Source organism: Sinocyclocheilus grahami, unplaced genomic scaffold (genome assembly GCF_001515645.1).
Source record: "Sinocyclocheilus grahami isolate Dianchi unplaced genomic scaffold, SAMN03320097.WGS_v1.1 scaffold1098.1, whole genome shotgun sequence".
Taxonomy (NCBI): domain Eukaryota; kingdom Metazoa; phylum Chordata; class Actinopteri; order Cypriniformes; family Cyprinidae; genus Sinocyclocheilus; species Sinocyclocheilus grahami.
In genome coordinates this window covers 168780-185927 of record NW_015506277.1, presented here as the reverse complement: position 1 = coordinate 185927, position 17148 = coordinate 168780, and the positions used below count along the sequence as shown (strand labels likewise).

The window sequence follows — 17148 nt, the reverse complement described above, 5'->3', positions numbered from 1 at the left end:
CTGACCGGAGGTGGAACCCAAACCCGGGCGGAGCCGTACCGTGCCGTGCCGTACTGAGCCGTACCGAGCCGAGTCGTACCACGCAGTGGAAAAGCGCCATTAGTTAGCTGTGTTAGTTGAGTGTTATTCTTAGTTGAGCGAAAAATTTATTTTACACGTTTTTTTATTTATTTATTTTTTATTGAACTTTTCACAAGAATAGGTAGTAAAGATTAAAACTATTATTATTATTATTATTATTATTATTATTATTATTATGTAAAAGCTCCAGTTTTCATCCCTCTGTCTGTCTCGGTGCAGTGAATAAGGTCTTTGTTTATAGAATCCAAAGAGCCATTCGAGTTATATAATGAAATCCCAGAGAGCTGTTAGAGCAAAACATGCCACATTCATCTGGTGTGTTTGAGTTATGCCACCCTTCAGCACACTGAAGGCCATCACCCACATACACTCGCTCCTTCCCTCCCTGCATTCACTGATATACGATTCTCTTAAAACTAACATTTACTCTACATTTTACCGAAGATCTGGCATTTCTGTAACATGTTTGCCATAACGCAAAGTCCATATGCAAGTGCATTTCCAATGTCTTTCTAGCTAAGATTTTGTCATTTTGGAATAGCAATCAAAAAAATAACACATTTGCTATTCAGTTTTCTGTGTCCTGCTCCAACCCTTACAAAATTCAAATGGAATCACAAGTGCTTTTGTCCTTTGACAGTCAACTGTCAATCAGTCTAGAGGGTGGGGTTTATTGATATAGTCAGAGAGTATGCCACGCCACCCTACTGGTGGAAAACAAAGCATTGTTAATTCATTCCTATGAGGAAAATGGGGAATTTGGCAATTTTTGCAATAAAAAACATCCATATTTATTTTATTATTATTATTATTATTTTTCCAAAAATAAATAAATACATACAAAATTAAATAAAAAAAGAAAAAGAAAGAAAAGAAGCAAAAAGAAAACTGCCATGACTGCAGTCGGCAATGGGTCATATAGTGGATGCAGAGTGGTAAAGAGTTATATACTGGGGTGCTTGGGAAATATTGTATCAAATGAATATCATCATCACACAGTGAACTTGATGAATTAAAATCAGAGAATCTGTAGAAACTTGACATGATGCGAGTGGTGTGTTGTCCATGTGACTCTGTGAGCAATCCAAGCGAGGAAAAAAAAAAAAAGAAAGAAAGAAAATGACATTGGTAGTGACATTCAATCACAGCTCATGTTCAATTTGTAGGAGGATGCTCTGAATTCTGATTCATTTCAGCATTTTATACAACATTTTTTAAAATGTATTCATAAACTCATCAGACATAATTTTCTGTTGTACAGGACAAGAAACGTCTCAGTTAAGTACAAAACCCTCATTCCCTGATGGAGGGAACTGAGACGTTATGTCGTGACGACATTAGGGGTCCCCTAATGTCATCACGACATAACTCATAGTGACCGACAAATAGGGAACGTCTTGGTTACGTGCATAACCCTTGTTCTCTGATGGAGGGAACAGAGACATTATGTCCCCATGCCACAACCTTGAACCATTCGCTGTTGCCGGGACACGTTCTCGGCTCCTCAGTGTAAAACCTAATGAGTGGATGCACGCTGTCGCCTTATACAGTATATCCGTGTGCACGGGCAGTGGCTCAGCATGCAAAATCCACTAGCCAATTAAGGACCACACCAGACTGTTCCTGGTCCTAGCCAACCTTTCCAGCTACCCGGACGACGCGCTCTGTGCGTTCTACGTTCTAGCGCCGTCATCCGAGGAATGCCCTCGACGCTCTGTATGCCTTAAATTGGCATTTTCTCTTAAACTCAGAGATGATGGGGCTCCCAAGTTAATGTCGTCACGACATAACTCATAGTGACCGACAGATAGGGAATACAGTGCCATACCGTGTCTTGGACAACTCGAAGGTATTGCACACTGCAAGCGTTGCAGCAGTTCAACACTGTTGATATAATCACCAAACAGGCAAAAGTTAAGGACGCGGAGGAAGTGAAACAGCAAATGGATGGTTTTCTATTGCTGTTTCAAAATGACAGGGTCATAACACATGACACATGACACATAACAATTTGCAATTGTATTTGGATTATGTCACGCAATTGCATTTGCAAATACAATTTGCAATTCCTTTTGAATATTGTTCGTGATATCATTCCATAAATTTATTTTAATGCTTTTAGGCAAGTTTAAAGACTTGAGGAAATGTTTAGTTTGTATGACATTTAAATGCTTCATGAAACTAAACTCAACCACACAATGCTAGGTTATACCTAGGGAGTTATTTAAAATAAGTTTGCTATGATATTCTGAGTGGTTTTAAGTTTGTTATTATGTGTTGACTGATTATGTTCATTATGTGTTGAGATGGTTGGTAGGTGGTAAAAAGCCCATCTCCAAATCTAGATATTCTAGTCTTAACATATGGCTCCTTAAACGGAAGTCTATTGAATATATTTGCCATTTTATCATCCACTAGGCGAAATTAATGTGGAACGATAAAATTGTAAAAACAAAATGTCAGTTACAAAAGTAGCCAAGAATTTGGAGAATCATTTATGTCCATATCACAGTTGTATGCTTAAGTTTTATACTTTGAAGTTTTGGGTTTGTTCAAATCACTAATCACAGCTATGAGCAATAGTAACAGAGATGTTTCCCCTTAGCAAACACTAATAATGAGTATTTTAGATAATTAATAAATAAATGTAGGCAAACAACTTGGGGTGAGATTAAATAAATTTGTCTCCCAGAGTAACAGCATTGGTGTAATATTGCTGTAAAATAACCCATCAGCACTATTGTTTGTCTCATTCACTCAGCGCTTACTGCAGAAATATCCTGTGGCTCGCAGTTGGGTGATATTCATAGATAGATGCTGCATGCCGTCATCTGTAATCTGCCTCCAGTTTGTGCCCATCCTGTCTGTGCACACAAAGAGAGCATACTGAAAGCTAGCCAAACACTCAGCGCATCAGGGAGGCAGAGAAAGGTCTAATTCACCTGATGCTGCTGGATCCAGGCGCTCTATGGTATCCCCACGAGCTCATTCTCCTCCGTGCCTCAGCAGCGGAGGGTCCTGAACTGCGGGAAGCAGATGGCTGCCCCTCTTTCCTTGAAAAGAGAGACAAACGAGAGTGGAGGTTTATTTATTTATTTATTTTTTCTCTGAAAAAATGCTCGCAGTGCACGCCGATTGCCTCCTCGGAGACATCGCGTGCGTGCTCTTTGCCCAAACAAAACAACGCATAGATCGTGTGTGTCATTAGATGTTAAACAACTTCAATACGGATGCACACATCCTTAAATGCTTTGCTAGTGCTCGGCATAATGAGATAAATAGAGATCGCTCTTACCACAGAAATGCACGCTTCAAACAAAACAGTCAATGAAGACGAAGAAGAGAATGATGTGTAGCTCCCGGCGCCTATTTATACTATAGTCGCACCGGTAGTGACGGCATGGCTGTCGCCGGCCAACGAGTTGGTGTTTTTTCAATGTATGCTTCAGACACGGGTCACGACGAGGCGTTCCCCATAGCGACCCCTAGAGGACGCAGTTCGAAGTTCCCATGAAAGGGAACTATTAACCTTGTTCCTCTGCTGCTCATTTATCCCTTTTCATTCCCTCTGCCACTCTCTCTGTTTTTTTCAGCTCACTCCATCTCCAGTGGAGCTTCATGCTTAATTTAGGATCCCTTGGTGACACTCAACTGCTAGCTACTGATAAAATAAAAATCAGCTCATGATAAATATTTTCACAAAAATGGGTACACATACTAATTTTCACACAATGTACAAATGTGTCCATTATTGTAACAGTCATTCAGATTGTCTGCTTTTAGACACTAAAATTTGATTGGCTGCTGGTGGCCTTTTTTTAGGAGTAGGAGTCCTATTAGAGGATATGTTAGGACATCCACTAAAGGAGATGCATATCAATTTTCAGCTTAATGGATCACATGGTTGTGGAATTATTGTAGAGCCCCCTATGGGCTAGACTCGGGGACTGGGGCCCTCTCTGGGCTACACTCGGGGACTGGAGCCCTCTCTGTGCTAAACTTGGGTATTGAAACCCTCTCTCTACTGGACTGGGAAATGGGAGCCTACTCAGGGCTGGACGGGACCAGCTGGGACGAAGGAGAGAGGAGAGGGGGCTAGTTGGCTTCCAGCTCTGTTTCACAGTCTATAAGGTCCTCCTCGAAGTCCAGCAGTACCAGATGTATAATCTGCTCACCCTTGATGTATAATCTGCTCACCATTCTCCCTCGTGGCGGGCTCTGTTGCTGGCTCTCGCACCTTGCTCCATGTGGCAATGGTTTGTCGGCCGCGGCGAGCTTGGGTTCTCCATCAGCAGTGGGCTCGGGCATGCGCTCCGCGCAGCGGGGAGATGGTGGGCTGGGCACTGGGTCCGGAGTGGCACTGGCGAGATCCCCCTCGGGACAGATGGTGAATAGGGATCCGTGTCCACTCCACAAAGGCGGCGAAATTCACTCGAGGGCCTTCCTCGGACGACGGCACTCTGTATGCCGGGTTTAGACTGGCGTCATAGAACGTACAGAGCGCGTCGTCCGGGTAGCTGGAGATGTTGGCAAGGACCAGGAACAGCGATTTTTCCCCCTGCTCCAGCAGGAGGAGGAGGTATTCAGGGTGAAGGAGGGGATCCATGGACACAATGGAAACAAAACACTGAGTAAAAACAAAAACAAAAACGGAGGGAACGCACAGAGGTAACTGTTTATCAGTCTGGTATTCTGTCACATTGGGACTGTGAGGAGCACGGAGCGAGGAACGAGGAGATGAGGAGTAGACTTCAAACCAACAGACTTTAATTAAAATTCATGGAACCACACATAGCGGGGAAAGACGAACATTCAATACCAGACAAAGGAACTCTGAATAGGACTCACTTTAAATACACAGGACTAGAGGAGGGGATGACGAGAAACACATGGAACCAATGAAACAATTAACATGGGAGAAAACTGGGTCATGGAGCACGTGGGGGAGGAAAAACACACAGATAGAGTTCAGGGGCGTGACACCATATATACCATATAGCAAATTACTTGATTATTAATGTCATTTCAGAATGTAAACTTTGTTATCGCCCAGTGATATATATAAAGTTGTATATATATACATATATCTACATCCACTTTAAGGCAATATAAACTATATATCAAATTTCAACGGCTTGATTGTTCATGTTGATGCAAAATGTATTCTATATTATTGCCCAGCTGTAATCTGCTAAATGTGTCTATATGTCATTAAGATATTACAATATAATAAACATTAAAATCAGGTTTATCTGCAAAGCTGCTGAAATTTTGTTTATGCAAACAAAATTTACTTGACTGTATGTAAAAAAATGGTTGGTTTTTACACTTTTTATCATATTAACCTTGTTCTTGTGTGTTCCTCAGCTGTAAAACCAAGACGTACCCTGATGACCTTCCAAATACCAGCATTGTGATCGTGTTTCATAATGAAGCCTGGAGCACACTTCTAAGAACCATACACAGCGCCATAAACCGCTCGCCCAGACACCTGCTGCTCGAGATTCTGCTGGTGGATGATGCCAGCGAGAGAGGTCCTAATCACATCAATTCATTACAATTGGCATGTTGAGTTTTTCCTTCAGTATCACAATACACAATGGCAGAATATCTCCAGTGTCATCGTTTATGTGAATGTTGGCAACAAATTATCTCAAAAGTTTATTTAGTCCATAAATGTCATTCAGCTTCTTAGAGACCTGAGTGAGGAAACATTAAATGGGTCATGAGCTGAGAAATCAAAATGCCCTTGATCTTTTGACATACAGTGGGGGAAAAAAGTATTTAGCCAGCCACCAATTGTGTAAGTTAATCTTGCTTGTTTGTAGGTGACCAAATACTTATTTTACCGAGGAATTTACCAATTAATTCTTTAAAAATCCTACAATGTGATTTTCTGGATTTTTTTTCCTCATTTTGTCTCTCATAGTTGAGGTATACCTATGATGAAAATTACAGGCCTCTCTCATCTTTTTAAGTGGGAGAACTTGCACAATTGGTGGCTGACTAAATACTTTTTTGCCCCACTGTATAAGAGGTCATTGCACTGTAAAAACATCCTGTTAGTTTCAGAACTCAAAACTCATTAGTCTAAAAACAGCTTATGTTGAAGCCAATCTGCCAAAATGAAAGGTTGTGGAATGTTCCACTTTATGACGTAATAGTGTGGCTAAACCCCGCCTCCACACAAGAAGATCAACACCTGCTTCTACATCACTGCCTGTTTAGCTCCGCCCACTGATTCACGCATGTAGTGTAAATAATGAGAGAAGCAAAGATGTTCCGTAGACAACAAGACACTGTGCAGAGCCAAGCTGTGGAAAAACACAGTCTTTGCATCGCCTTCCTTCTGATCCCAACATTAGGAAAGAGTGGATGAAAGAGTGGATGAACTTTATTTTTAATGAAGTTCCAGACCACATCAGTAAGAACTTGGTCCTTTCTCCACTTCGTTTTACCATGGATTCGTTTACAAACAAGGCACAATTCGATGCATGATTTTCAGAAAGATTGAAAATAAAAGACGATGCTCTGCCGACTATGTTGGATCCAACAGTAATGTCGCACCACACAAGTGTGAGGAACTGTTTTTATTACGTGGTCATTATTGCTTTGTCTATTATGTATGAAGTATTTATGCGCTTTTAACCAAAATCACTGCAGCATCCATCTGTGAAGGATGTAGGCTGTCAAACATGCACAACTGTTAGCCAATCATAGCAGTGAGCGTTTACTTCCGAGTCTACAATCAGCCACAACTATTCAAACAGAGCGTTCTGATGAGGGGGGTCAAAACAGTACAGAAAATAGCCTATTACTTCTAAATTATGATGATTTTTGATGTAAAAATCTTGATAACATTATAAGTGTACCTCAGAGAACAGTACAAAGTAATAAAGGCACTTCATGACCCCTTTAAGATGTGTGTAATATAAAGCTGTTCACCATAACCTCATCTCTGTAGATGACCTCTGCTTTTATTGATTGATTGATTGCAGATTTTCTAAAGAAAAAATTAGAGGACTATGTTGCGACTCTGGAGGTTCCGGTGCGAATTTTGAGGATGGAGCAGCGATCCGGTTTGATCCGAGCACGACTAAGAGGGGCGGCCGCCACACGAGGACAGGTCATCACCTTCCTGGACGCCCACTGTGAGTGCACTGTAGGGTGGCTGGAGCCACTGCTGGCCCGGATCAAAGAGGACAGGTGAGTGTGCTTGACTGTGTACAGACAATCTATTCCTGAGCCCCAAACTACATTTTATAGACTTGAGAATGTTATATTAGCTTTTCCTTTTCTCATGCTTTTTGCCATACGAGAAACTAAATATAGTACTTAGCAAAAGATGTTTACAATAAACTTCAGTCAGACAGCAGAGAATGTACTGTAGAGCAGCCTCTTTGACTCCAAGGCCCCCTATATTGTCAAAGACAATATTCAAAGACCATCATGTAAGCTATGACATTTCTGGTATTATGATTTTATTTACACTAGGAGTGGCAATATATTAAAGTAATGAAACAATTATAAGTAATTCAATAAAAATATGATGTCAGATTACACTTGATTTTTAGTTTTAGAAAGTTTGTTTTGTCTCAGTATAAATGTTTTTAAACCATCTTGCATCCCTAGTGGGTCCCAGACTGCTGGTTAAGGAAAACATATTCTGTTACACCAAATACACCAAATAATGATCTTTAAAAAAGCATCATATGACCCCTTTAAATGTTTGGTTGTTTTAGGTGAAAGTCCACAGAAACATTTATACACAAATAAATTTGATCCAGTAATCGACTTAAGCATAAACTTGCTCTACTGCTTGCTTGGAATGCTTACCTTTCCAGCTGCTTTGGTTCATGGTCTCTCAAAGTATAATCCTGTTACCGGTCAGTAAGTGTGACGTGTCCTCCATCTGTAAAGCGATCTTTATTACATTCACACAGATTCAGGTATACAGAACACAGATTCAGAATTGCATTACTGAGAATATCTTGTTACTCTTACAAGCACACTCACTCAGACACTCACTCTCAGCCTCATGCTCAGGTGCTTTGATGCAGGAAACCTTTCTGTGAGAGCATGTGCTATGTGCTGCATGCTTTAAAGATTTTTATTTCCCCGTCTGGCCGAATCACAGCGCAGTAAGGGATAAGTTGCTCATTTGGGTGTGTATAGCATTATGCGGTCCATGTATTGAGTTTGCATTGATCAGAATCGGTCTAGTGGTGCTAAAGCTGGAGGTGTTTATCCAATTAACATTCTGGAAGCATGAGCTACAATGTGGACTGTTTCTATTTGGAAATGTGTCTAGGTAATTTTTTTTTCTGCTACACAAAGGATAGTCTAGTCAGATGGGCATTATTGCAAAAATACACCTGGACAGGCTGACCTGATGCAAAGTCATTTTGGACTGTTATACAGTTAAATGACTTTAAGAGCTGTTTCACAGTCAGGGCTTAGACTAATGGCTCGTTTCCACTGAGCAGTACGGTACAGTACAGTACGATTCGGTAACGGGTAACCCTGATCCAGCTTGCGTTTCCACTGCCAATAGTACCTTTCTTGATGGGTGTGGTGTATGCCAGAAAGTAGCGATCGACGATAAAGCGCGACAATAAGCACAACTCTGCCTCTTTTTGTTAAATGTCAGTTTTAATGAACAATAATAGCCATTATAAAAGTACAAGTACAAAGTATAAGAGGCTTATATAAGAGGAAATAAAGACAAATGCAAACAATTCAGTCAAACCTATGCTACAAAGTCAGCACTGTACTATGGTAAAGTTCAAAATAAATATATAAAGTTAAACATAACTTTGTGCTCAGCCAAAATGATATGACCAGGAATAAATAATAGATTCATGAGACCACGAATCCCTGTTAAATATAGCCTACCCAAAACGAATTGTATCTCATGTTTATTCACTACAGAGACATCAGAGCCAGCGGCAAATGTTGGAAGGACTAGCCGAGCTGAGGCTGCTCTCGGCAGATACATGAGCACTGAGCGCACGGTGATCACCTGGAGCTCCGAAATTGGCATAGCAAATTTTCAAATAGGTGCTATCTTTATAAATAAACCACAGATTTGAGTTTTAAACAATTACATCCACCCCTGAAAAACTCTTAAAACTACATTTCACGACACAATAACAGTAATATTTAGAAAATGACGATGGTTTTTGGGCAATGGCGTTTCACAAGTCCACAAGAACAGACAAGAACGTATATTGAGAAGGGTTTATTGTCTGTGTGAAAATATAAAATTAGAAAATACACGGTTATATTTTTTTGTTTTTGCGCATTCTGATGTAAATAAGCCCAACACTCATGGACAGCAAAGCGAAACGAGGGAAGGACGCTTTATCCCCTTGTATCACGCAAAAGTGACGATTCTAGTCAACCAATCAACGTTCTGCGGTAAGTTTAGCTCCACCCTTTTGGTACACTTTGCTGTTCTAGGTACCCCAATGGAAGGGTACCAAAAAAGTGGCACGGTTCGCTATTTTGGTACCATTCACAACTTCTGACAGTGGAAACGGAAATAAGTGCGTACCGTACTGTACTGTACCGAACCGTACCGTACCGCTCAGTGGAAACGAGCCATAAGCCAGGTTTAGGCCATAGTTCAATTAGGACATTTAAGTATCTTTTATAGCCTAAATGTTTCTTAGAAAGAATACAAAAAAAACTGGTGTGAATCTTGATACATAACAATGGCACTGATATTTTTTAAGATCTGTCAGTGCAAGTTTCTTTCAGTTAAAACAGCTCAGGCATGCATTTTAGTCTGGGCCTAGGCTTAAGCCATGTCTGTGAAAGTGGGTGTAAGTGTTTTAACTAGCTAAAGCTTCCAGTTTAAACCTGAAATTCATCTGAATCCAGGATCTTAGGGTGGTATGACCATTTGAGCCATTCTATAGGTGTATGTTTGTTGATGAAAAGGTATGCATCATGGGAATGCTTTAAAGACTTACTAATCTTGAAGTAAACTAAAAAGCAGGTATTTTATTTGGCAGAGAGGGACGTTTTTAACTATTCCTTTTTTTTTCCTCAATTTTTTTTCTTAGCTTTTTCATGCTTTGTTTGTAGGCATCCTTTATGTAAGGCTGTAATTTGATATGTTAAAAATTGAAGCAATTCTTGTCAAAATTCCCTATTTTCCACTGCGACACTAGGCTGAAGGTGAATGGGTTATTTTTGTTTGTCATTCTAGGAGGGCTGTGGTCTGTCCAATCATTGATGTCATCAGTGATGAGACATTCGAGTACATGGCCGGCTCAGATATGACCTATGGGGGATTCAACTGGAAGCTCAACTTCAGATGGTATCCAGTTCCTCAGAGAGAGATGGACCGACGCAAGGGGGACAGAACCCTTCCTGTTAGGTAATAAAATTAGCATTTATTTTAAAGTTTGATGTGAATGATGTAAGTACAGTATTCTGTGCATTATTCACAAATGGCTCTGAGAATGACCCGTGAAATCTTCTGTGCTATATTGTTTCTTTCAAACAGACACTATTCATTACAATGGTAAGAGACGGAGCCTTTGTTCCAAATAAATCAAAACCTTCACATAATGGCTGATATTTTTTGTTAATTGAACAGATAGCATGTAATGTAGGCGGTACAATGGTTTAGTTGTTGTCACTGCAGCACTGCCAGTTACATTATCACTAAGTAAGATGTGAATCTAACATCTGATATCATCAACTCTTTAAACCAGTTCTTCATTATCCTGAGGAGTTTTACTTTGCATATGTCTTTCAAGCATGATATGCAAAAGCAAACATTTGTCAGTGTGTAAAACAAAAGGCTTGTAATTTGGACCTCAAAACATACTGTGATATGATTACAATTTGTTTAGATTTAGAGACCTGCATATATTGCTTACATTTTTATTACAACTAGGGCTGGGCGATATAGCTAAAAAATGTATCAATGATATAACATTTCATATCGTTCGGTATCGATAATTATTGAAATTTTTTTATAACCTTTTTTTTAAGCAAATTTTTTTAATTAACCCAATTCATTAAGACAAACAACAAATATTTTTTTGTTTTAACAGTCAAACACAAAATAAAAATTAAACAAATATCTAATTTCTAATGTTTTACATGCAGATTAAATAGGTCTGAAGGAAACTTTTGGCTTGTCTCCCGAAGCCACAGGAGGGCGCAATGAGCAAAATAATGCAGTGCATTAAATTGCCAATGAAAATGAAATAACTGTCTATAAAAAAAACACAAAAAAAACATGCATTACATCTAAATTAACTTATATAGATCAAACATAATTTCGTAAATTGCATAAACAATTATAAACAATACAGCATCATGTATTTTCTGCATTGCTTAATACAAAGAGACGAAGCGCCATTCACGCAGATTGCATTTAAAAACATGAGACGCAGCGAAAATTTGTGATGCGTTTTCTAAAAGTTTAAACTGTTTTAACTTTGCATGGCTTTCTATACATCTCTTATGTGAGACGCGAGTGCAGCAGTCATATTTGTCCGTCTAAAAAATGTGCGTTCTGTGTGAATGGCTTGGTTTCGGTTTTAACCTAATCAAGATCTTCTACGCATTGAGCTACTATATTTCTCTAAAATGTTGAATTAATAACGCAGCAACTGCGCGTCTTGTGGGCTGGACTTATAAAACATTCAAATGCAACAACATCACCGCATCTCGCGCTCCACTAATGATGCTCCCAGACGCACACCGAACATTTAATTGTACTATTTTTGCGTTCAAATTCAAATGTTTATTTTAAATTCGACTAATATTCTTTTTTTATATTCACAATCTCCTCAGCAGAGGCAGGCACTGCACTCAATTCAGCATGTGTTCGTGTTTGTGTGTGCGCTCTGCGTCACTCATAGCACGGGCCTATATCGTGCGCTATATCGAACGTTTTTTCTATCGTTATCGAAGAAGGTGTACCGTCGATAAATATCGATACCGTTTTATGGCCCAGGCCTAATTACAACTCACAAATGCAACCAAAATAACAACAACAAAACCTTTAGTCACACATGATATCACCAGTCGTCTGATGACAGCTCATCACTGGCTTGTTCAGTGCGACAAGCAATGACAATTGTCAAGAAAGTCTGTCAGTTTTCTGTACTAAAATGTGCACATCTAGTATCCACATTAGGACACAAAGAGCAAAATGAAGTATGTCATTTAAAAAAAAAAAATGTATTGTTGAAAAAAATGCATTTTTACAGACAAATAATTTTAGATCATATTTAAAATATATATTATTGAATTATATATTATTATTTATTAATGTATTTATTATACACATTGCATCTATACATAATATTGATATTGATTGACATTTATTGATCCTTATCGATGTATCATTACACCCCTATAAAGAAGCAATATATACACCCTGTCAGATGGTTTAATTCTGAGGTTTTGTTTGAATCTTTTCCACAGAACTCCCACAATGGCAGGAGGTCTGTTCTCTATTGACAGAAGTTATTTTGAAGAGATTGGCACCTATGATTCAGGCATGGACATATGGGGAGGGGAAAACCTTGAAATGTCTTTTAGGGTGAGAGCTCCATTTTATGGTAGTTTAAAGCATAGCAGGGGTCATAAATGATGATGTTCTGCCTTATTGTATTCATAAATACATGCTGATTTTTTTTTATTGTAATTGTATGTGGCCATGTTTTAATGATCCTTGTTGATTGTATTTATTTTGTATGTGTGTGAATAGATCTGGCAGTGTGGAGGATCTCTGGAGATAGTCACATGTTCTCATGTAGGCCATGTGTTCCGGAAGGCCACACCATACAGCTTCCCTGGTGGAACTGGTCAGGTGATCAACAAGAACAACAGACGATTGGCTGAAGTCTGGATGGATGAGTTCAAAGATTTCTTCTACATCATCTCACCAGGTAATACTCTTCAGGAAATCGCTAAAAGACACTTCACTTACTGAGATGGTCCATCACATTATCTTTGGAGCTTTAATTTTGGTTGTTATGACCAGTGGTGTAGCGGTGCCTTGAGAAGTGGGTATACTCTTAATTTTTAAGTGGCCCAGCAAAGGATGAACTCCCTGTGTTATTAACAGTGACATGCAAGACTAGTTTTGCATATTTAGTTCATCCCAAAATAGGGCAGTAGTATTTGCACAGTCACTTAACTTCTGCTGCTTGACTTCACAAAGTAAGGATCATTGTGAAATTAATATTAGCCATAGAAGAGGTGCAGATTTTGCAATAAATAAAAAATAAATAAAAATAAATAGAAACAATTAACATTTTGTCAGAACCTCTAGTAAAGCTTGTTGCATTTAAGCAGCAAAAATACACACAAAATGACACCAAAATGGCCATCCTGGCCACACAGTTAAATAAATGATAGTATTCAGTGATGTGAAATGTGGAGTAAGGTCTGGCGCAGTTGCAGCTTGTACTTATTACTAAAACAAGAAAGCAAACGAGTAGCATTAATAGTCATTCATTTTAGTTAATATATGCTATGATAATTTGAACAGATTTTTATTCTTATTGTAAAATAATGGAACATTTAGGTCATGAATATTGTCTCAAAAGTCATGGAAAAATCATGGAAAAGTCATGGAAATATATTGGTAAAAATGTGTACGAACCCTGTAAATTACATGCTATTTTCTTTAGTTGTCCAGAATCGTAGGAGAATCATGATCTCCATTTGAAACACAAATTGTGATTCTCAATTTATGCAGAATTGTGCAGCTCTGCTCCTGTGTGTGACTGAATGTTTGCTCTAATTGACAGATTTCATTATTGTTATTATTATTTTATTTTTTTCTCTCTTTTAATTGGCTGAGAAATTTTTTATTTTTCCTATATTTTCCTAATGGCAATTTTATGATTTGTTTATATACAAACACTTTTTTTTTTATTACAGAATAAGGCAGAAGATATATTTTGTCGTTTCTATAGCCAACTGTAAAAAGTGCTATGTCAATTAGCACTGCATTGTTCAAATGCTTTTTATTACATGGAGATGACTTGAAAAACACTCATAAACCATATATTGTCGCAATCGTGTGTTTATTGTCTTCATGTTTTATCAGTCAAAACCTTTCTTTGTATTCAGCTTAGCTACAGCAGAGATTGCTTTGGCTATGATAGCTGAGTGCCTTTATCCATATTAGGGATTTTCTGGTGTCATAAGTTATTACTTCTACGAGTCAGTTTTGGACTTTCTGGGTTCGAGTATGAATGAAACACATTGCATGAGAGTGTTTACGCCTCAGTCCTGACCGCATCATTGTCTTTGGGTGTTTTTAGGGAATTTTTGCATTCATTCAAATGCGAATGGATTAGCTACTCACGTGCTGGACTCTCATGGTTTTGGCTAAAGCAGGACAACTGAACGATGCTCATCAGAGGGGATTTAGAAGTGGGTATACGCAATGCTGACTGATAAAGAAGTGGGTATACGCAGTATACCTGCGTATTCCCTGCACTACACCACTGGTTATGACTACTCTCAAGCAAATCTTTTTAACTAAATGTAAAATATAGGGCAAAAGTGAAACTGAGACCACAATTTTACTAGTGAACTAGTGAATTCAGAATATGGCCCATTAAAGCGGTAACCATGTTCTCACAGGTCTTCATTAGTGTCAGCGTGAGGTATGGCTGTCTTTACAGAGATGCAGGGGTTTCTATAAATAGCACGTTGATTTGCATCTGTGGTCATGGTTGTTTTGAAAGGCTGTACTTATCTTATCGTTTGGCCTCCTTGACCCATTGCTGTGATCTGTCATTTGCCTTCTATATCCCTGCAAAAATCCAGCTCTCCTCAAGCTTACACTGACAATAGGGAATTGTAGCACACTAAATTTCTTCAAATCCAATTCCTTAACCACACATCCTCTTATCTTACTGTTTCCTTTTTGCTTGTACCTTTTCTTTCTCCGTCTCTCTCACTAGTGCACACACACACACACACACTAACATTTGTGGTTTACGGGGACTCGCTCCATAGTCGTAATGGTTTTTATACTGTACAAACTGTATTTTCTATCGCCCTACACCAACCCTACACCTAAACCTACCCCTTACAGAAACCTACTGGCAATTTTTGAATTTCATATTACACGGTTTTGTATGTTTTTGAAGCCTTTTGTTTTACGGGGACACAGGTAGTGTCCTCATAAACCATGTTTACGTTGTAGTACCCATGTCTACAACATACACCTACAACAATATACGATATAGATACATTAATCAAACAAATGGAAAGCAAAACAAAATAAAAAAAACAATGTAAAACAAGCTGTGGCAAAATGTAAATTTTTGCACACTGGTTCGACACATTGTGTTACCATTCCTTGACAAATTCTGTTCCACAACCTTTCCAGTGAACGTTTTCCAACAAAAGACTTTTCATCTTATTCCTACCATGAAACATCAATATGTTATCCCCATTCAGCTTTAACAGCCACTACTGTGCCACATCCCCCTGAAAGATTTTTTACATCCATCTGTCTTGCTCATATTTGCTGATCTGGACAGTCCGCAAGCGTTTCTGCTATAGCGCAGATCAGTGGGACAGATATTTCACCCTGATGAGAGACTTTCCTTCTTTTATTTATGTCTGGCATTGTTCTAAGTGTCTGAGTTCTGCTTCGCTGCTCACGTATTCATAAACGTTCTGCTTTTCTTATCTGCATCTGGCCCCTAGGGAGACCTGGGAAATGTAGTGCTATAGTGGGGTTAGAAAGCCTCAGCATCCTGTACAAGGAGAATAATGAGATTAGCCTTTACTGAAACCTCTGTCAGTTCACTTGAGAGGGAAAGATTCAGGAGGAACTCTGTGGTAATGTGGAGCACAGGCGGGGATTGTTCCTGGAAAGGTGTCCCAGAAGTGCTGTGTTGTGGTCTGCAGACTGAAGCGTGTGTGTGTGATGAATAAATAGTGTGGTCTTGTATGTCTTGAGGCTATGGAAGTGGCTATTCTGGAGAGAAAGAAATGAAGAGATTTGTGGCGCAACAGAGGGAAGTTCTTACACATTTAAAGGAATAGTCCCTGATAGCTCACACACATCTCAGAGACGTCTATTTGGCGTCTGCATTTACATCTGCAAGACGTATTTTTTAGAGTGTTTGCACATCTGCAATACGTTTATCGGACGTTTCCTAACAGATGCCAAAAAGACGTTTAGAAGATGTCTTTAAGATGTTTATGATTTAGAATGTATGTGAAACTGAATCTTAAAGATGTCTATCAGATGTTTGTACACAGCAGATTATTTCCAGATGAAGCGATCTTTAACAGACATCTTGCAGACGTATGTGTGCTGTCTGGGGTCTACTTGCTTACTTGAAAGCTATTTCTAACATTTAAAACTGTATTCAGTGCATGGAATACACAAGCAGATGTTTAAAACAATATTCACACTAGACATCTATTGTGTCAAATCTTCTAGTCCTAATCTGTACCCGAACCGGTTGAAAATCAATAGAAAATATGTGACGATTTAAGTCGGTTGATGTGTTAAATGAATCGCAATACATTTGAGGTGGGGGTTTATATGAATGTATTGCTACATCCCAATTCGCCTACTTACAGGGGTGTGAAGTAACGAATTACAAATACTCACGTTACAGTAATTAAGTAGTTTTTATCAGTAATTGTACTTTTTTGAGTAGTTTAAAAAGTGTGTACTTTTACTTTTTGAGTACATTTTAAGGGATGTATCGGTACTTTTACTCCACTATTTTCCTCCGTTTGTGGTCGTTACATGCTTATTTAAAAAAAAAAAATGTATCCATCAATGTGATTGGATAGAGAGATAGTAATAGGTCTCGGGACTTTCGTCAAATCAAATTGTGCATAGAAAACTTTAACCGCCAACTGTTTATCATGGCTGCTGGAAGCGCATTCTTCAAGCATCAATTCAGTCGCTTCTTCCTCTATGTTAAGGTAAATTTTGGATTTCTGCTTACTAAATGATTTGTATATATGCTTGCCTATCTACACGGCCTGAAATTTGGTGTGAGGTTGCGGGTATTGCATACAGTGTTAACTCCCGCAAGT

At 38.8% G+C, this 17148-nt stretch overlaps 1 protein-coding gene across 4 annotated transcripts in view; it reads left to right on the top strand.

The window, feature by feature from the left end:
* The window catches only part of galnt13 (polypeptide N-acetylgalactosaminyltransferase 13), a 68058-nt gene that overhangs the window by 23638 nt on the left and 27272 nt on the right, over positions 1-17148 (top strand). For all 4 annotated transcript variants that reach the window (XR_001606546.1, XM_016252278.1, XM_016252277.1 and 1 more), the window contains exons 4-8: positions 5449-5615; positions 7080-7287; positions 10298-10468; positions 12538-12655; positions 12824-13004. Coding sequence is in view for 3 of the 4 variants with exons in the window: in XM_016252278.1 (XP_016107764.1) it covers positions 5449-5615; positions 7080-7287; positions 10298-10468; positions 12538-12655; positions 12824-13004 (845 nt within the window). In the remaining variant the exon portion in view is untranslated. The remainder of the gene's footprint in view (positions 1-5448; positions 5616-7079; positions 7288-10297; positions 10469-12537; positions 12656-12823; positions 13005-17148) is intronic.